The 20,736-nt window shown below is 39.2% G+C and overlaps 1 protein-coding gene across 1 annotated transcript in view; it reads left to right on the forward strand.

Moving 5' to 3' along the window:
• The window catches only part of MED14 (mediator complex subunit 14), a 74,694-nt gene that overhangs the window by 49,236 nt on the left and 4,722 nt on the right, over positions 1–20,736 (forward strand). The window contains exons 17-28 of the mRNA XM_033118945.1: positions 2,088–2,248; positions 2,349–2,495; positions 3,621–3,712; positions 4,639–4,791; positions 5,099–5,368; positions 9,865–10,005; positions 11,493–11,604; positions 14,820–14,951; positions 16,819–17,001; positions 17,935–18,170; positions 20,120–20,299; positions 20,393–20,500. Of these exons, the coding sequence (XP_032974836.1) occupies positions 2,088–2,248; positions 2,349–2,495; positions 3,621–3,712; positions 4,639–4,791; positions 5,099–5,368; positions 9,865–10,005; positions 11,493–11,604; positions 14,820–14,951; positions 16,819–17,001; positions 17,935–18,170; positions 20,120–20,299; positions 20,393–20,500 (1,915 nt within the window). The remainder of the gene's footprint in view (positions 1–2,087; positions 2,249–2,348; positions 2,496–3,620; positions 3,713–4,638; positions 4,792–5,098; positions 5,369–9,864; positions 10,006–11,492; positions 11,605–14,819; positions 14,952–16,818; positions 17,002–17,934; positions 18,171–20,119; positions 20,300–20,392; positions 20,501–20,736) is intronic.

Genomic DNA, 20,736 nt, shown 5'->3' on the forward strand with positions numbered 1-20,736 from the left:
TTACCATCTTCTTTTCCCTGGCTGCCTTGAGGATACTTTCTTTGTCGTTGATGTTTGACAGCTTCAATACAGTGTGACTTGGAGAAGGCCTGTTGGGGTTGAGGTAATTAGGTGTCCTATGTGCTTCTTGGATTCGAGGATGCAGTTCTTTCCACAAGTTTGGGAAGTTCTCTTCGACTATTTGTTTGAATATACTCTCTGTTCCCTTCTCCTTTTCTTCCCCTTCTGGTATGCCCATTATTCTTATATTGCTCTTTCTGATGGAGTCCGAGAGTTCTTGTAGAGTTCTTTCATTTCTTTTAAGTCTCAAGTCTCTTTCATTTTCTATCCGTGTCATTTCCAGGTTTCTGTCTTCGATGTCACTGATTCTTTCCTCCATCTGGTTAACTCTACTTCCTAAACTGGCTATTTCATTCTTCATTTCTTCTATTGAGTTCTTAATCTCCAGAAATTCTATTTGGTTCTTTTTTAAAATTTCAATCTCTTTCGTAAAATGTTCATGTTTTTCTTTGATTGTGTTTCTGAGTTCATTAAACTGCCTTTCTCTGTTTTCTTGCATCTTGTTGAGTTTTTTCATAACTGCAATCTTGAAGTCTCTCATTTAAGTCACATATTTCCATATCTTTAAGTTCATTTTCTGGAGACTTTTCATTTTCTTTTTGAGCTGTCTTGTTGTCTTGGTTATTCATGGCAATTAATAGTTTATTATTTATCTTCCTAGACATCTACAGGAGTGGGTTCTGCAACATGTTGATAGGAAGAGGTCTTTCTTTTGTTTTTCAGTACGTGTTGGTAGAATGTTTTATATTCTCTCTGACTGCAGCCTTTTTTTCCTCTCTCACACTGTAGTGTTATGTTTTCTCTGCACTATTCCAGCTTCTCTCACAATGGGAGGATTCCCTGGAAGGTGGGCTTCTCTCCTCTGTTAATAGTTCGCCTGCGTCACAGGGCGCAGTGTCTGTGTGGGTATGCGGAGAGCTTTGGAAGTTCCAAAGCTCTTCCTGCACCAGATTCAGAGCCCGTGTGTTTCAGCAGTTCTGTTTACTCCTGCAGGGATCCGCCCAGATAGGTGGGGCCAGGGGCGGTGTGAGTTGTGAGAGGTGGCCCAGAACAATGGCGTCAACCACCACCACAGCCGGTCCTGCTTCCACAGCTCCCTACCCTTTGCCGAAACTAGTTGGGCTGCAAATCTGTGTCTGCGGTCCACAGTTCTCAGAACAGCAAATATTCTGTTCTTTTGATCTGACACTGCTATTGTTCCGCTTCTAGCACTGGGCAGGTGGGGGCGGGGCGAGCTCTGGGAGGGTAGGCGGGGGCGGCTAGTCTCAGTGCCTAAGGCTTCCGTTCTCTGCTTGGCAGTGAGGGCTTAAACCACCGTTTTTAGCCTTCTTCCCTCAGTCTTTTCTCCGAGGTCTCTGCCGTGAGCTTTGGGTTCAGCCGTGTTATATGCTGTCCCCTCAGCCCTGTGGGTCATAAGTGGAGCCCTAGTAGTCCGAGTTCTTCCCTCTCCCACACCTGCGGTAGTTCTGGGATGCAGCGAGCTCAGAGCACTGAGCACTGAGCTAGGTCTGCGTCCTGCGCCCGCGCGGCTCCGTTTGCGCACTTCTCCCTTCCCTCCTACCCTGCTCGCTCGATTCGCCCACCTTTAGGTGAATTCAGTAGTGAGCCTCTTCATCTTTCCTGTCTGCTGTGCAGGGTGTCCTTTGTGGAGTTATAGCTGTTTAATTTGTTGTAAATTCCAAGGGAGATTTCCAGAGGCTCACGTCACGCCGCCATTTTGATGACATCATTCCTTGTCCTCGCTTTTCATTCTGAAGAATTGTGGTCTTTTCTAATAACAAGATTATGGATGAAAAGAAACATCACTTTGTTGAGATGATAGTCCTAATCTATGTTGATGTGAATGGAAATGGGTTAATGCTATTAATTGCTGTGAATTGTATGAATTGCTTCCTTTTACAGAAGGTGCCTAGTAGGGGAGTTTGAACAGAAACTATAATGTTCATACCCTTCCTGTCATCATGGAGTATATGCTTTTGTGTTTCTGTGATGTGAAGTATACTTGATATGCTATCTTTCATCACCAGAATTCCTCCCTGTAAGGGTGTAAATGAGGAAACCCAGAAGGCCCTGGACCGTTCTCTCCTCGATTGCACTTTCCGATTACAAGGTAGAAATAATCGCACATGGGTGGCAGAGTTAGTGTTTGCAAATTGTCCACTTAATGGCACGTCTACCAGGGAGCAAGGTGAGATGCTTCACAAACTTTGTATTTGCACATTTCTAGGTTTTGTATATATATATAAATATATATCGATTGTTATCAATCTTCTCTTTTAATCCTGTAGGACCATCTCGGCATGTTTATCTGACATACGAAAACCTGTTGTCCGAACCTGTTGGTGGTAGAAAAGTGGTTGAAATGTTCCTTAATGACTGGAATAGCATTGCACGATTATATGAGTGTGTGTTGGAATTTGCACGTTCTCTACCAGGTACATGTGATGAAAAAAAAGCATCCCCCCTTTTTTAACTTAAGTAAAACTTGCACATTGTATGTAAAGATTTTGTGGGGTGTCAGATGGGCACATGTCTTATTAGGGAGACCACTTCTTGGACGGTGTAGATGCCTAATCCCTGCAGTGTACACCTAAAGCTGAAGCTGAATAATATTGAATGTCAACTATAATTTAATATATAGTCACGGGATATGGAGTACAGCATTGGAAATAGAGTCCATGGAATTGTAATAGATATATACGATGCCAGAGGGGCAATAGATTGGGGGAAGGGGAGTTATCACTTTGTGAGGGGTGAAATGTCTATTGCATTGTTTTGTACACCTGAAACTAATAATAATAATAGTAATAATAATAATAATAATAATAATAAAGGTGCACATTGTAAAAAACAAAAAAATCAAGTATGTCTAATGAAAAATAAGTTTCCCTTTTAACTTAGCCTTCAATTTCCTTCCCGCAGAGACAACCACCTGTTAAGTTTCTTAGGTATCCAGTTGTTTGCACATAGGTATACCATATTGTAACAATAGTTGATACTTACTGAGCGTTTACTATGTGTATATTTATTACATACAGTGTAATAAACAGTTTGCTTGTGTTAACTCATTTACTCCTCACAGTCACCCTATGAGGTCGGTTGAGTTATTCGTTATTTTACAAATGAAGGAAACAAGTCACAGAGACTAAGAACTTAAGGCCACATACCTAGTAAATGGCAAAGCTGGGCTTGGAACCTCTAATCATCTTGTTACACTGCTTCAATATATCTCCACCCCTCCCCTGGCCCCTTTTGTAGAAATGGAAATGGAAGCCTGCTATCTATTTATGCTGTTGCTTTCTTTTCTTTTTTTAAAAAACTAAATTACATATTTTGAGACATTTTAATCTAGGCACACAGTATTGCTAAAATGCCCTCCTTTTCAAATACATATTTTTAAATTTTGCATGTGTGCTCTTTTGAAAATTTTTTTTATTTTTCAGTTACAGTTGACGTACAGTATTATGTTAGTTTCAGGTATACAACATAGTGATTAGACATTTATATAACTTACAAAGTTGCTTGTGTAATCTTGATCTTTTTGTTTCCTTTCTGCTTAGACATACCTGCTCATCTAAATATTTTCTCAGAAGTTCGTGTTTATAATTACCGAAAACTTATTTTGTGTTATGGAACCACCAAGGGAAGCTCAGTAAGTGTATGAATTAATTAAAACTGAAGTTCCTGTCATAAATCTTTGAAAAATCAAGAATTTAAAAATTATGAAATCTGCTTTGAAATAATTGAGGGCCCCAGTAAAAATTAGGGATAAAATGGTAAATTTTAAATTCTTTGTTGATATAGATTATACTGTAATGCTTAACTCTTTAAAGTTGAAAATAAATTATAACCTCTTTGATAGGATATATAATCTTGAGTTTTGGACAAGGTAATGTAACTTTGGTATTTGTATTTTTTCTTGACTGATTTCAAATCTGCTTAGCAATGTGATTTTTATAATGAAGATTACGTATGAATGGTTTTGAACAATATGGTATGTCTGTGCTTTTGGCCACATGACTATTTTTTTATCCTATTTTAATCTTGAAGATATTCCTCATAATCTATAGTTCCTTATTTTTTCCCCACCCTTTATGCAAAGCCCTAGAAATTTAGTCTAAAAGTTTAGCCAGCTGGTTTCTTTCTAGACTCTTTCACATCAGGTAGTATCAGAAATTACTTGAGTGTTTTAAAATCTATTTTAACTGTAGGTACCTGTGTTGGGGTGGTTTCCTTTCCCTTTATGACAGTGCTTACCTAGAGGGTGACTCTTCTTCAGTTCAAGAGAAGAATGAAAAATAAGAAACACCAATGATAATTTTTAAATAAAATCTAATCAAAATGTTTTCTTTAGCACCTTCTCTTTCTGTTTTATTTGGTAGAAGTGGGCTGTCTATACATGCTCAGCGAACGTACTGGTTCATAGTAACAGCACATCTGGAATTTAAAGAGCCCAGTCTTACGAGTTGCTTTCAAAAAAAGACCTCCTTTAGATCTTTGGCATTTTGCCTTACTGTTGAAACATTGTTCTGTGTGAATCTGTTACTTAGTTTCTGAAACGTGTTCTCTTTGATTTAGATTAGTATCCAGTGGAATTCCATTCATCAGAAATTTCACATTTCTTTGGGAACTGTTGGCCCAAACTCAGGTTGCAGTAACTGTCACAATACCATTCTCCATCAGCTTCAAGAAATGTTTAACAAAACACCAAATGTGGTTCAATTATTACAGGTAATTAAATTTATTTTCTGTTTAAAAATAAGATACAGTCAATGTTAATGTCTCATGTAAAACTCAGAAATCATGTAGACTTGTCTTTAATGATGCGAGTGGGTGCCTTTGTTTTTTAAATCTTGCACTCTTCTTGGATCTCCGATTCAAAGTGAACGCTGATCCAGTTTGCATTCTGTTCAGGGAAGAACTTTACAGACTGTGTCAGAAAGACATTGTCTCATTTGTGACAGTTATACATTGAAAATTCTGAGGTTTTAGTATTTGTACAGAAACTGGCTGCTCTCATGGTGTTTGTTCCTTATAGGTACTGTTTGATACTCAGGCTCCGTTAAATGCCATCAACAAACTCCCCACTGTGCCAATGTTGGGCTTGACCCAGAGAACCAACACTGCCTACCAGTGCTTCTCCATTCTGCCGCAGTCGTCCACCCACATCAGACTGGCCTTCAGGAACATGTATTGCATTGATATATACTGCCGGAGTCGGGGCGTTGTGGCAATACGGGATGGTGCCTATAGTCTTTTTGATAATAGCAAGTTAGTTGAAGGATTTTATCCTGCTCCAGGACTAAAGGTAACAGACTTCAGTGTTACAGCATGAGTAAACATAAATGTGATCTGTCAAATGATTCCTTCGAGGGGGATATAATGGGAGAAAGCAACACATTCCTGTTTAAATTTAGTGAGTGGCCATGTTAATGCATCACCTCTGCAACTTTACTCTGAAGGAGCCAGAAGTTCTACTAAAGTGCTGTGCCGATGTATATGAGATGATAAAATGTCCTTTCCTTTATTTCCTTACCCTGTGATTAGTAAAGGGGAATATAATGAAGAGAGTCCTATTTGCCATTTGGAACTTTAAAAGTAGTCTTTGTCATTGATTATTGAGAAAGTTTGATTCATCAGTTCAACTATGATGCTTTTTTAAAATGTGAGGTCCTTGGCCACACAATCCCTGGAGATCCTGATATAATAATAGCTCAGTTGTTTATAGTTTAGAGTCAAATAGTTGCAAATAGCTTGTTTTGAAAATTGGTCCCCTGCAGCCCTCTCTTGCCATTTTCCTGCTGTGTTTTCAACTCTTATATAGCTGATTCTCTTATCGCTAAATAGCATGCTTATGTTGCTGTTCGTTGACTTCTTAGTTGTGGGCATTATCTGATTCTCATAATGGAAGATAAGGATTTAATTCTTTTTTAATGCTTTCTTGTATGCCCCTTCCTCATTCCAGGCTGCTTTCAGTACACATACACCTTATGCCTTTTCTCCTATCCTTACAATATGGTTAAGGTAGCAATTTTGATTAGATAACTTTTCAGTGTTCCCATTATTGTGCATATATAAACACTGTTCTATCAAACTTACTATGATTATTCTTTCCCTCAGTATGTTCACCTATCACATACCTTACCAGTTTCATCTTGAAGAAATCTCTTCCACAGTCCTCTGACCTCCAATCTGGAATGGTAGTGCTGCAGACCTTTTGCATAATTTTGACTTAGGAATCTGCAGAAGGATAGTGAAAGGGGAGATTCTTTCACTTCTCTCTTGTGTTGCATGCCCTGTGGCTTGGACCCCATGTCTTTTTCCTGGTTTACTCCATTGTTTTGGTGTAATACTTCCTACGTAGCTTCCTGGGAGAAGGTACATGGGGGATGGGAGGTTAATTTGCAACCTTGTATGTCTGAAACTGTCTTTAGTTTATCCTCATCTAATTGAGAGTGGCTAGGTATGGAATTCTAGGTTGCAATCATTTTGAAGGCATTAGCTTCCATTGTGACTGTTGAGAAGTTTAATTCTGTTGAAATTCTTGAACCTTATGTGACTAAGTAGGCTCTTTCAGTCTGGAAGCTTATATCATTTTGCTTGGGGGAATTTCCTTGCATTGTTTCTTGATTTTTTATTTTATTTATTTTATTTATTTTTTTCCCTGTTAGCTCTTTTTGGTACTCCTACTGTTCTGATGTTGGACGTCCTGGATTCATCCTCTAATTTTCCATTTTTTACATCTTTGTTCCTGGGAGAGTTCCTCATTATTTCCTTTTATCCTTCTACTTTTCATTTCTCCCAAGGTTTGTTTGGTGTTTTTTTTTTTTGCCATCTTTTCAAAAATTTCCAACAGTTCTTTTTTGCTTCTAATTGTTCATTTTATGACATCCTGTTCCATATGGCTAAATTTTCTTGTCGTAGCTCTTCCTACATAATCTCCATTTCATCTACCCTGCTTTTTTGTTCTCTTTCATATTAGTGTCTTTCCTCAAATAGTAGGTGATTCTTAACTCTGCTCTTATTTAAAGTGAGACTTGTGGACTGGTCTTCACTGCAGGGTGATCTCCTTGGGCCATTTCTTTGGGTAACTCCCAGTGACAGTAGCTCTTCTTGTTAGGTTAGTGTGAGTACTGAAAGAAGTTTCCAAGTCTCTGCATAGATAGTGTACATATGGCTTCCAATTTTTGACAAGTTAAATAAGAGAAGGAAACTAGTATTTTCAACATTCAATATGTAATCCTTAATCTCCATTTTTAATATGGTACTCCTTCTCTCAATTATTCTAGGGTCCCCCAAGTCAGAGACCCTCTGCCAGGGTGGTAGAGGTCAGCCTAACTCAGTGGAAGTGACAGTGGCTCTGGAAGGGTTTCATTGTCTCTTTTTTTTTAAATGGAGGTACAATTGACATATAACATATTAGTTTCAGGTATACAACATAATGATTCGATATTTATGCTGCTAAATGATCACAAGTCCAGTTACCATCTATCAGCAAAATTAAAATTTTTTTTTTCTTGTGATGAGAACTCCCAAGATCTACTCTTAGCAACTTTCAAATATGCAACACAATATTATTGACTATTATCACCATGCTGTATATTACATCTCCATGGCTTACTTATTTTATAACTGGATGTTTGTCACGCTTGACCCCCTTAACCCCCTAACCTCCTTACCCTCTGGCAATCACCAATCTATTCTCTGTATCTATGAGTTTTGTTTTGTTTTTTAGATTTCCCATATAAGTGAGATCATGCAGTGTGTGTCTTTCTCTTGTCTGACTTCATTTAGCATAATAACCTCAAGGTCCACCCATGTTGTCACAAATGGCAAGATTTTGTTCTTTTTTATGGCTGAGTAGTAGTCCGTGTGTGTGCGCGCGCCACATTTTTATCCATCAATGGACGCTTAGGTTGTTTCAACATCTTGGCTACTGTAATAATGCTGCAGTGAACATAGGGGTGCATACATACACCTTTTTGAATTAGTATTTTCATTTCCTTCAGATAAATACTCAGAAGTGGTGTTGTTGAGTCATATGGCAGTTCTATTTTTAATTATTGAGGAACCTCCATACTAGTTTCCGTAGTGGTTGCATCAATTTACATTCCCATCAACAGTGCACGAGGGTTCCCTTTTCTCTGCATCCTTGCTAACACTTGTTATTTCCTGTTGTTTTTTTGTTTGTTTGATAATAGGCATTCTGACAGGTATGAGTGATATCTCATTATGGTTTTGATTTGCATTTGCCTGATGATTAGTGATGTTGAGAATCTTTTCATGTGCTTTGTACCTTGTTTGCCAAATCTTTTTGGTTTCAGTGCCTCTTAGTCACCCAGTCCATCTGTTTTTGGTTCCACCTTCATCCCCATTTCCAGAGGTATCTAGTGCTGCCAGTTCCTATGTGTCTTGGAGATCTGGACGGAAATAGTTTTGCTTCTTGGCTTTTCCCACTGCTTGCTTAGGATACAACTTCCTCACATCGGGTAGTTCCGTTACCACTCAGCCATCTGCTCTGCAGCCTCCGGAATGTATTGATATTCTCTTCTGCCATTCTTTTTGTCTTTGACTTATTGCTTAAAAAATTTTTTTATAGGCGTTTCAGTGGGGTATTAGGAAAAGATGAAATGTGTGTTGTGAATCTATCGTCTTTAATTAGAAATCAGACCGTGTATTTCTAAAAGCTTTTAGTGATTCTGATAAGCTTATGATCTATATTTTTGAAGATTGGGAAGATGGAGTGTTAAAAGAAATAATCTGCTTGAGACCCAAACTAGGGTAGCCTTGCTTAATTTTTTTTTTTTTTTTTAAGATTTTATTGGGGAAGGGGAACAGGACTTTATTGGAGAATAGTGTGTACTTCCAGGACTTTTTTGCAAGTCAAGTTGTTGTCCTTTCAGTCTTAGTTTTGGAGGGCACAGCTCAGCTCCCGGTCCAGTTGCTGTAGCTAGTTGCAGGGGGCGCAGCCCACCATCTCTTGCGGGACTCGAGGAATCAAACTGGCAACCTTGTGGTTGAGAGCCCGCGCTCCAACCATCTGAGCCATCTGGGAGGCAGCTCAGCTCAAGGTGCCGTGTTCAATCTTAGTTGCAGGGGGCAGAGCCCAGCATCCCTTGCAGGACTCGAGTTGAACCGGCAACCTTGTGGTTGAGAGCCCACTGGCCCATGTGGGAATCGAACCGGCAGCCTTCGGAGTTAGGGGCATGGAGCTCCAACCGCCTGAGCCACCGGGTCGGCCCCAGCCTTGCTTAATTTTTGATAACTTATCTTATAAAACAAGACTCCCACACTTGACGTTTCAAAATTAAGTCATAGTAGATAAAAAGGGAAAAGATGACTTAGTTTCTCTATTCTGTTTTCCTCTGTCACATTTTCTAGCTGAAAAAGTGAGAACTCTCAGTAAATAGGAAATTTTCCAAGTCATTAAAGTTACTTAAATGGCCAACTTTTCATTTTTTTCCCCATTTCTGGATCGAAGTTCATAAGAAAATATTTTGACCTGGTGTTAAGAGGTGCCAGGGTGTACTTCTTTATTCAGCTTTTTGCTTACACAGTACTTCTTAGCTGATATGATTTTTTAACTTAGATGTTGTTTTTGTGGTGGTGGTGAACTGTTTTCCTAAATTTCCCTCCTTCAAAATTACCAATATCTCTTTCAGGTTGTCCTAGTGATAGTGACTGTGTTATATTTACATTTCAGAGATAGACATAATGTATTTCTATTAAAATATTATAAATAATTAAAAGTACCACACTAAAGTTAGGTAAAATAATCTAAATTTTACCTGTTTATATCCATAGACATTCCTGAATATGTTTGTTGACAGCAATCAGGATGCTCGAAGACGGTCTGTAAATGAGGATGATAATCCCCCTTCTCCCATCGGAGGAGATATGATGGATTCTCTAATCTCACAACTCCAACCACCACCCCAGCAACAGGTGATATTCCTGAAGGCATCACATTTGTTTAACTTAAGACGCTAACTTTGTAGAAGTTAAGGTTCTACAGTCGCCTGGGCTTATTTGTTGAAAGGCACAGAGGTCCTTGGTAGGCCTAAAATGTCCAGGAAATCCTTATGAAAAAATAGTGACAGCGAGAGATGAGGAGGCGTCCAGTGATGTGAAGTTAAAGAGTACCCGAAATAGTATTAACCATACTGACAATGGCATTAACCTCAGACTCGTGCGCTTAACATGATGTCAGATGAGCGCCCATGTGATCACAAAAGGGGCTATCCGAGTGGCTAATAAGCATGGGAAAGGTTTTCAAGGTCATTTGGCATCGCAGAAATACAAATGAAAAGCACAGTGAGATAATATTCCATACCCACAAAAATGGCTTTAAGAAAAAAAAAATAATCCTTGCCAACATTTGGTATTAGGAGCAACTGAAACTCTCTTTTGCTACTGGAGGGTGTGTAAAATGAAACAACTATCTTGCAGTGGTGTTGAACAGTATTCCAGAGGGCTAAAGCTGAACGTTATGCATACCTGTGACTTAACAGTTCTGCTCTTATGTATATATACGCAACAGAAATGCATTAAAAAGGACAAGAACGTTCATAGTAAACATTATTTATCAAAAAAATTGTAAGCAGCCTAAATACCCAGCAACAGTGGAATGAGTGAATAAATTAAGATATACATTGGAATACTTTACAGAAATGAGAAAGCAAACTATTGCAACATGCAACAACATGATGAGTTTCCCTGACTTAATATTGAACAAAAGAAGCCAGATACCATGTATATAATGAGTACATTCAGTATTTATATGAAATGCAAAACCAGGCAAAACCAAAATTGAGTGATGGAAGTCAGAATAGTGCTTACCTTTGGGGAGGCGATAAAGATTTGGAAGGTGTGTAAGGGAGGTCTTGGGTTCTGGTAATGTTTTCCCCTATCTTGATCTTTGTGGCAGTTACATTTTATGTAAAAATTCATCCCATGGGACATATAAGATTTGTGCACTTTACTGTATATGATTCGTACCTCAGTTTAAAAAAATAAACTAGAAAGGATTATATTGTCCTAGAGTTTTTATTACTGGAGATGAAGGTAAAGGTGAGTAGAGATCAGGTTTGAACTACCGTATTTCATTGTCTCTAAAATTCCACCAAATGTAAGATACACTATTTTTCATGTAAGCCGGAAACAACACTGCCAGTTAAACTATGACAGATAAAGGGAGCAAAACACCTTGAGGGATATAAGCAATGGTATTGCAAGATCAGAAATGAGGATGTTGCTATTTTAAAAACATTTTGAAAGTCAGGGAGTTTTTAAAAACTTGTGTTATTGATGTGTATTTGCACATCTTCGTGAAGTGTGTAAATGTTAACAGTGTGGCCTTTTATTGGGGAAAGCCAACACTCATACAATATGCAGTTGGCCATTTTACAAACATTTAATTTTCTTCTTTTCAGCCATTTCCAAAGCAGCCAGGATCATCAGGTGCTTATCCTCTTACTTCACCCCCTACATCTTACCATAGCACAGTTAGCCAGTCTCCCTCTATGATGCATACACAGTCTCCAGGTAAGATACTACTTATTCCCTTGTCATGTTCATCTTCAAATCTAAAACATACACACACACACACACACACACACACACACACACAGCACATAGCACATGTAGCCTTAGACTTCAGAGAGAACTTTTCTAGTCTGTGGCTAGATATTTGCCATTCATTCATTATGGTAGGGTTATGAAATCTGTGTTCACGATTCCAAAGCACTTTAAAAGATTTGGATTAAATGGAAGTGTCACCCAGAGCCAGACTCAGGGCACAACTCCAAGAAATGCTAATCACATGATCTGTGTCAGAAGTGAACAAACTGAGGTCTGTGGGCCAAGTCCTGCCCACCACTTGTTTTTGTAAATAGTTTCATTGAGATACAGCCACACCCATTTATGTAGTGTCTGTGGCTGCTTTCCCACCAGGATGACCCCTTTTAGAAAGTTTGCCGAGCCTGGTATATATGTAAACGATGCCCGCCCCTCAGAGTTGGGCAGTGCACAGCCTATTTGTTCAAACAAAGTGGCTCTATTGTCGGCCCCATGAAGTGCACTGGAAAATTGCTAGAGAATGCCAAAGTTTTACCTTTCATTTTTTTAAGTTTCCTTCCCTTTATTATTTTTTTTTTTTTTAATTTTATTGGGGAATATTAGGGAACAGTGTGTTTCTCCAGGGCCCATCAGCTCCAAGTCGTTGTCCTTCAATCTAGTTGCGGAGGGCGCAGCTCAGCTCCAAGTCCAGCTCGCCGTTTTCAATCTTTAATTGCAGGGGGCGCAGCCCATCATCCTATGCGGGGAATTGAACCGGCAACCTTGTTGTTAAGAGCTCGCGCTCTAACCAACTGAGCCATCCGACTGCCCCTCCGGCAGCTCAGCAGCAGCTCATTGTCTTCAATCTAGTTGTGGAGGGCGCAGCTCGCTGGCCCATGTGGGAATCGAAGCAACCCTGTTGTTCAGAGCTCGTGCTCTAACCAACTGAGCCATCCGGCCACCCCACAGTTTTACTTTTAACTGAACAGTTCTTTGCTATCGCTTACGCACTTGCTGTGTGCCACATGCTACATGTTGCTGAGGATTCAGCAGTGAGTCACATACCAGCCCTGCTCTCGAGCTTATCATCTAGCAAGGAAGACAGGTGTCACATTTCTTGGGTAGATGATCCCCTCCCTGCTCCTCGGAGATAGTTGGACTACAGATGAAGACTTGGAAGTTATTGTCATGTCATGGAAGGTCGTTGAAGCCCGAGTGGATGGGTGGGCTCAGCCCCTGAGGAGCACTGGCAGTCAACCGAGAAGGAGCAGCAGGTAGCGAGGACGCAAACAGGCAACACAGGCGTAGAACCGATGGGGAGTGTGATTCTAGGATATGAGCTGAGACTGGTTTTGCACAGAAGGTAGAAGAAATAAAATTATTTTGAAGTAGTGACAGTACCAGACAGGTATATAGTGTCTACTATATGCCAAGCTCGTTGTAAGCACTTTACACATTTAATCCCTATAGCAAATCCATGGCATAGGTCCTGTTGTTACTCCCATTTTACAAAGGAAATCTGAGGCATGGAGAAGTTAAGTCATGTGTCTAGGGTACACAGGTAAATAATAAATATAACAAAAGTTAATCAAGTTGATCAACATATTTATTGAAGGTAAGGCATTGCATTAGGTATTCTAGAACATAAAAATGAAACTCATATAGTGGTAGAGAATTTGAAATTTGCTGACATTGAGGGTAGTTATGGTAATGTAGCAAGTATTTGAATGTTGTACTTATTCATATAGTTTTGGTAGTCATAGTTCCCCTTTCATAATTCTAAATTAAAACTAGTTCTGTGGCTAGATACCATGTTTCAGCTCATGTCTCCTAGTTTTTATATCTCCTATCTAGGCCTCTCCCCGGAACTCAAGTCCTGTATTTTCCAGCATTTCCATGTAGCTGTCTAGTGGATAGCTAAAACTCAGCATGGCCAAAACCACTCCTGACCAATCCAGTCCCCCTCCCCGCCCTGTGCTGCTCCTCCCACAGACACCCCTTCCTTCCTGCTCCGGCCAAAGCTATGACAGCCATGTTGGATTCCTCATCCTCTCACACTCACATTCAGTCCGGTACCACATACTGTCAGCACTATCTTCAGAATTTATCCGGAATCTAACCACTTTTCACCATCTCAGCTTTTGCCCTTTCCCAAGCTACTAACCAACCCTCTCTCACCTGGATGAGTGCAGTTACTTCTAACTGGTTTCCCTGTCCTTGCCCTGTAGTCTGTTTTTCACACAGCAGCTAATCCTTCTGAACAGAAGTTAGTTCATGACTCCTCTGCTCCAAACTCTGCAGTGGCTTCCTATTTCATTCAGGGTAAACCCTAAGTCCTTAGAGTAGCTTACAAGTCCTTGTGTGATCTAGGACCACCCCCTGCCTCTCTGACCTCATCCCCTCCCCCTCCCCCGTGCTCACCCCGTTCCAGCCACACTGGCCACCTCCCTGTTATTTACAACTGCTGCTACCTTGGGAGCCTTTGCAATAGTTCTTCTGTTTGCCTGGAATATCTTATCCCCTGGATATCCTCATGCCTTATATGCCACTTTCTTCGTGTCAGCTCACGTGTCCCTTTCTTGGAGAGGTCTTCTCTGATTGCTTTATAGAAAGAACAGCACCCCTCTCTGCCACTGCACAGTATCGCCCCCTTACCTTGCCTTGTTTTTGTCTACAGCACTTACCACTACCTGACACATACCGGGGCTGCCAAAAAACGTATATACATGACTTGTATTCGTCTTTTGTTATTGGTATATATTGAATATTACAATTTTAATACAACTTTTTTCTTTCTTAAAATGTGTATTCATTTTTTTTGGCACCCTCTGTATTTGTTAGTCTTTCTCATTCTACTAGAATATACATTCCATGAGGGCAGGAATTTTTGTCTCTTGTTGACTGCTGCATCCCCAGTGCCTGCAGTACTTGGCATGAAGTTGATGTTCATGCCTACTTGTTAAATGAGTGAATGAAAAGTACACTGGATGTTTAAAAAAAGGATTAGTCAATATAAGAGCTAGAATTTGGGCCCCATAGAATTGATCTGTCTTTCAGCAATGAAATTGTTCCAGGTTTCCTTTGTGCTATTTATGGCAGCTTTACTACTTGTTTCTTTAGTCTGTAAAGTCTTAACTTGGGGTCCTTTGACAGGACATAATATGTGTCCTGCAAGATCATCTATAATTATTTTCCTTTATTAGGAAATCTGCATGCCGCCAGCTCCCCCAGTGGGGCTTTGAGAGCCCCTTCACCAGCGTCATTTGTTCCAACTCCTCCCCCATCCTCGCATGGAATCTCAATAGGACCAGGGGCCAGTTTTGCTAGTCCACATGGTGAGTCCGTATATGGAAATCGCTGTAGCGTAAGAGTGACATGAAAGTAGTTTTTGTTAAATAAATTATTTTTTATTGCAAATTTAGTACTTGTTTATTGGGGAAATAGCAAAAGAAAATAAATTTTTCTTAATCACACTACACGGAGATCTACCAGTTAGTCTATCTGCTTTGGACTCTCTCTCCCTTTCCCTCGCTTTGGCTCTTCCATCACTCATCCCCTGCTTGCCTGCCTGCTTGAATCTCCGTTGCTCTTGCTTGCTCTCTACCCCTCTTTATGTCTCCCCACTGAAATTCCCCCCCCAAAAAAAATTGGGACCCTACCATATGTATTATTTTGAGACTTGAATTTTTTAACTCTTTAACTCAAAAATTCTATTTCAAATTGGTTCAGATAGATAAAGAATACAAGAGGTAGCCAGTGAGGTGTTTCCTTTTTATTCCACCAGCTAATCTAGTTCCTCTTCCCAGAGGCATTTTAATGTTATTAATTGCTTATTAATACATCTCTTGCAGAGAGATGTTTTATGCATACACGAGCAAATACTTGTAAGTGTTCTTTCCCCCTCTTTTACACACATGGCAGGCAGCATACTATTGCACATGGTGTTTAGTGCCTTACTTTTTTCACTTAAATATATCATGAAGACCATGCTAAATCATAACGAGCTTCCTCAGGTTTTATAGCTGTGTAGCATCTGTGATTTTACTCTTTACTATTAACATTTGCAAGAATGTTTCTGACAGTAAAAACTCTATATCGTCATACTAAATGGCTTCATAGTATCTCCTTGTTTGGGCATACCATAATTTAACTGTTCTCCTATTATAATAAGTTTAGAATGTTTCCGTTTTTTCACAGCTAAAAGTGGTGTTATCTATGCTCACACGATTATTTCCTTAAGTAAGTTCCTAGAAGTGGAATTGCTGTCTCAAAGGGTGTGAGAAATTCTAAAGATTTTGAAACATTTTGCAAATTGCCCACCTGAAAGGCTATACTAATTTCCTGTAGTATCATACAAGAATGTCTGTTTTCCTGCATCATTGCCAACACAGGGTATTATGATTTTTTAAAATCTTGGTCATTTTGATAGGTAAAAAATGGTATCTTATTTAATGTGCGTTTATTAGTGACGTTCATTGGTCTTTAGTGTTTCTTATTTTATGCCTGCCAGTTTATACCCTTTGCCTTTGTTTTTGTGTTTTTTTCTTACCAATTTGTAAGGACCATTTACTCTCTGATATGGTAGAAGTATTCTCTCAGTTTTTCATTTGGTTACAAAGGGGTATAAATAATACATTAAAGGTATCTGTCTGCAGGATGAAATTTAAATATCAAATTGTTCACAAAGTAACTGCTTTCAAAACTTGATTCTTTGGCTCATTTCTTAGTCAGCGTAGCCTTTACTAAATAAAGAAAATAGAAAATATCCCTCTCCTCAGCCTTCTCTGAGTAGAATGAAAACCATTTGTCAGGGTTAGTTTAAAAATAATAAAGATTTCTTTCCTTAAAGGAGCTTTGAGATTTTTTTTTTTTGGCTTAATGTTTTCAAATATATAGTAGGTTGTTATATGGTGTAAATTATTACATATTACACATCTTAAAGCTTATATGAAGGTAAAGGTAAATTTTATCCTTTCTCAGTCTTTTTATCTTTCTAATTTTTATATCATGTTTAAAAGTACATAAACTACACAAAATAGAGATTCAGATGTGTCATTCTAAGGAACATCATGCTTCAGTGAAATATCTTACTGAAAAGTAATAAAATTATCACCAGGTAGGGTATAAGCATTTAAATGCTGTGAAATACTTTTCAGTTATTAAAATACAGGTTTTGAAAACCGTTTGTTTACTTGTTGACAGGAACCCTGGACCCCAGTTCTCCATACACTATGGTGTCACCAAGTGGACGAGCAGGAAACTGGCCGGGGTCTCCTCAAGTGTCTGGCCCATCACCAGCGACACGGTTACCTGGTATGTCACCCGCCAATCCATCACTACATTCTCCTGTTCCAGATGCTTCTCATTCCCCTCGAGCTGGAACAAGTGAGTGTAATCATTTTTATGTTTGCTTTTGGTTTAATCAACAAGTGACCTATTTTATTTCATTCTCACATTTCAAGATCATGAGCTACTTGTTGAATGGGGATACTTAATAACTTCAACTTTTATCCATTTAGTAAATCAGTTGTAACAATAGTTAATTGGCAAAGTCAGACAAAACATAAGAAAGAAATGTCTCCTACAGAAGTCTTCTGAGGTAAGACCCAGTACCTCTGTTATGACTACTACTTTAGCTGTAATACTAGACCTTAAAAGATACCTAAAGTTAACTGATAAAGGTTCTGCAGATTAACACAGAAGGAAGAGTTGTACAAATATGTTAGCTTTTGCTGCCTGACTTTTAGTGGCTTAAAACAATTGTATGTTCGCTCACCATTCTGCAGGTTGCTGAACCCCGCTGGGTGATTCTTTCAGCCTCTGCTGGACTCACTCATGCATCTGTGGTCAGCTCCGGGGTTGGCTGGGGCCTGGTTGATTTAGGATGCCCTCGGCTGGCAAGGCTTCTCTCTGCTCCGTGTGGTCTCATACTTGATCGTGAGCTTGTTCACCTGGTGACTGGACAGGAGGCTCCAAGAGAGTGAATGAAAAACCTAGGCTTGCAACTGCATCACTTCCACTGCATTCTGTAGGCCACTGCGAGTCACAAAGCCAACCCAGATTCTAGGTGGAGAAATAGTCTCCACCCCTCCTTGAAGGAATTGCGGCCAAGTCTTACTGCAAGGGAGTTGTCCACATGGAGAATAACTGTGGCCGTTTTTGCTAAGAGAAAGCTAATATATGATTGTTACACCACAAGGAGTAACTAAAACAGTATGGATTGCTGTAGAATATCAAAGGTTTGTAATAAAAGCAAAGCAAGGAACAATGAGGTAATATGTATTTATAAATGAAACAACATGTTTTCCTTCTCAAAAGGTTCCCAAACGATGCCAACAAACATGCCCCCACCTCGTAAACTACCTCAGCGCTCCTGGGCAGCCTCCATACCCACCATCCTCACTCACAGTGCCTTGAACATTTTACTGCTGCCCTCTCCAACGCCAGGCCTCGTACCTGGCCTGGCAGGTAGTTACCTTTGTTCTCCACTTGAGAGATTCCTTGGATCGGTCATCATGAGACGACACCTTCAAAGAATTATTCAACAAGAAACGGTATGGGTGCCTGATGAACTAACTCATAAGTGGTGATTGTCAAAGGCAAGTGCTACGCTGCCCCTCAGAATAGGATCTGAACTAAAGTGATGTTCCCTCGTCTCCTTTAACCAACTTGTTAGAATTATGCTTTCACCCAGCCCTAGCATTAAAAATGGATTCCATTATTTTCTTTTTCATTCTTATGTTAACATATTCCTTCATTTTATAATTTGCCATGCTGTGGTTAACATGGACCTGGAGCTAGGTCCGCACAGTACCATAGGACAGTGCGCCCAGGAATCTGGCTTTGCAGAGAATAGCATGTGAGTAACTACTTGTTCTCTAGAACGCTTTTGCCGGCAGACTGACTTTGAATCTGAGTCTCTATTGAGATAAAATTAATTATGATCACAAGGATAAAAGCTGCTTTTTAAAGTGCACGAGCAATTGAATTGATTTAAAAACCCTTATAGAAAAGACCTTTTAACCTATTATGCTATGGTGATACCTTTAGTTCAGAGTTGAGAGTACCCATTCTCTAGTCCGGCTGCCTAAGTTTGTAGCCAGGCCCTGCCACCTGCTAGTAAGAGCTCGGGCTAATTTCTTCACCTTTTTGATAATAGTAGGTAATTCTACCTAACTCATAACAGTTGTAGGAATTTGAGATATTTCATATAACGCCTATAGCATAATGTCTTGGTATTCAGTGCATATTAGTTATTTATAATTATTATTGTTGTTGATGTATATATGTGTTAATGAGGTGGTAGTCATAATAGTGAATGTTGAAAATATCTACTCCAAGGATGGCACCAAGCGATTTTATAACCATTATATTCAGATTTGAAAAAAATAGAAGTTTTAATATAAGTTGAATAAATTAGCATTTAAAATGGTAATCATCAGACCTGTGATCTAGCCTCTACTCTGCCGTTTTGAAACCCATTTTGCTCATTTGCATAATCAACATATTAGGCTAGAGCAGAGGTCAATATACTGAGTCTGGAGGCGGGCAAGTCCTGCCCACCAGCTGTTTTCATAAATAAAGTTTTATTGGAACACAGCCACTTCCACTCAATTATGAATTGTCATAAGGCTGCTTTCAGCTACAGTGGCATCACTGAGTGGTTGCAACAGAGTCCATATAGCCTAAAGTATTTACCAACCCCTTGGCTAGCAGAAGGTCCCAATCCAGATCTAACGTTTTGTAATTGTATTCTTTATTCTTTTTTCCTAATGTGCCATTGTTTTAAAAACTTGCTATTGTGGGAAATTTTAAGCATATACAAAAGTAGAATTGGACAGTAAACCTCTCTGTTCTTATCACCCATCTTCAACAATGGACACACACCAATATTGTTTCATCTATAGCTCCTCCCAAATTGTTTGATAGCAAATTCTAGACATCATGTCATCCATAAATACAATTTCATTATCATCAAATATCTAGTTGGTGTTCAGATTTCCCGTTACCACCGTTTTTACAGTTTGAATCAGAATCCAAATAAGTTTTTAAGTCCCTTTCGAAACTATAGGTTCCCCCTCCATTTTTCACATAATTTATTTGTTGAAGAAACCATATCATTTGTCCTGTAGAGTTTCTCACAGTCTGGATTTTGCTGATTGCATCCCTTTGGAATCATTTATCATGTTCTTTGGCCTCCATATTTCTATAATACGGATCAATCCCGTGGATCTAATTACTGAATCCAGGCTCAAGTTGGTTGTTGCAAGAATATATCATAGGTGGTATTATGCTCTTCCATCAAGAGACATATGATATCTGATTGCCTTTCTTTGTGATGTTGTTAGCAGTCGTTGGTGCTCAGTGCCTAGATACCTTCGTTTAGGAACAGGTGTCAACTGAATTGTTTTCCTTTTGAAACAGTTCTCTAGGTAACATTTTCATTGTCTCTTCATCTTACATGTTGTGTCACGTTAACTTGATGCATCCTTTTTTTTTGCAGCTGCAGCTGATAAATTCCAATGAACCCGGGGTGATTATGTTTAAGACGGATGCGCTGAAATGCAGAGTAGCCCTTAGTCCCAAAACCAACCAAACACTTCAGCTAAAAGTGACACCTGAGAATGCAGGACAGTGGAAACCTGATGAACTTCAAGTTTTAGAGAAATTCTTTGAAACAAGAGTATGTGTTTGTTAATGCATAATTTTAATAAAATCAGTGAAACAGAAGAGTCAAGGTAGAATGAAGAATAACTTGCTTTATTTATCCCTATAGGTTGCAGGACCTCCGTTTAAAGCCAATACATTAATAGCCTTCACCAAGCTATTAGGAGCTCCTACACACATCCTCAGGGACTGTGTGCATATTATGAAACTAGAGCTGGTAAGTTACAGAGATACATAAACTTTTATAGCCAGGTTGATTTGAGGAGTTTGGAGGTGGTGGGAGCAGTGTTTGTTAGTTTTCACCCATTTAGGTCCTTCCATTTTTCTCTTAAATTTTTCTTAATTTCTAACTTAAATTTTGTCTTTGAATAGGTAACACAATCCTCTTGTATCTTTTAAATTTAGAACAAGATGCTACAGTGGGAAATTTCCCATCCATCCCTGCCCAGCCAT

The sequence above is a fragment of the Rhinolophus ferrumequinum genome, chromosome X (genome assembly GCF_004115265.2).
Source record: "Rhinolophus ferrumequinum isolate MPI-CBG mRhiFer1 chromosome X, mRhiFer1_v1.p, whole genome shotgun sequence".
Taxonomy (NCBI): domain Eukaryota; kingdom Metazoa; phylum Chordata; class Mammalia; order Chiroptera; family Rhinolophidae; genus Rhinolophus; species Rhinolophus ferrumequinum.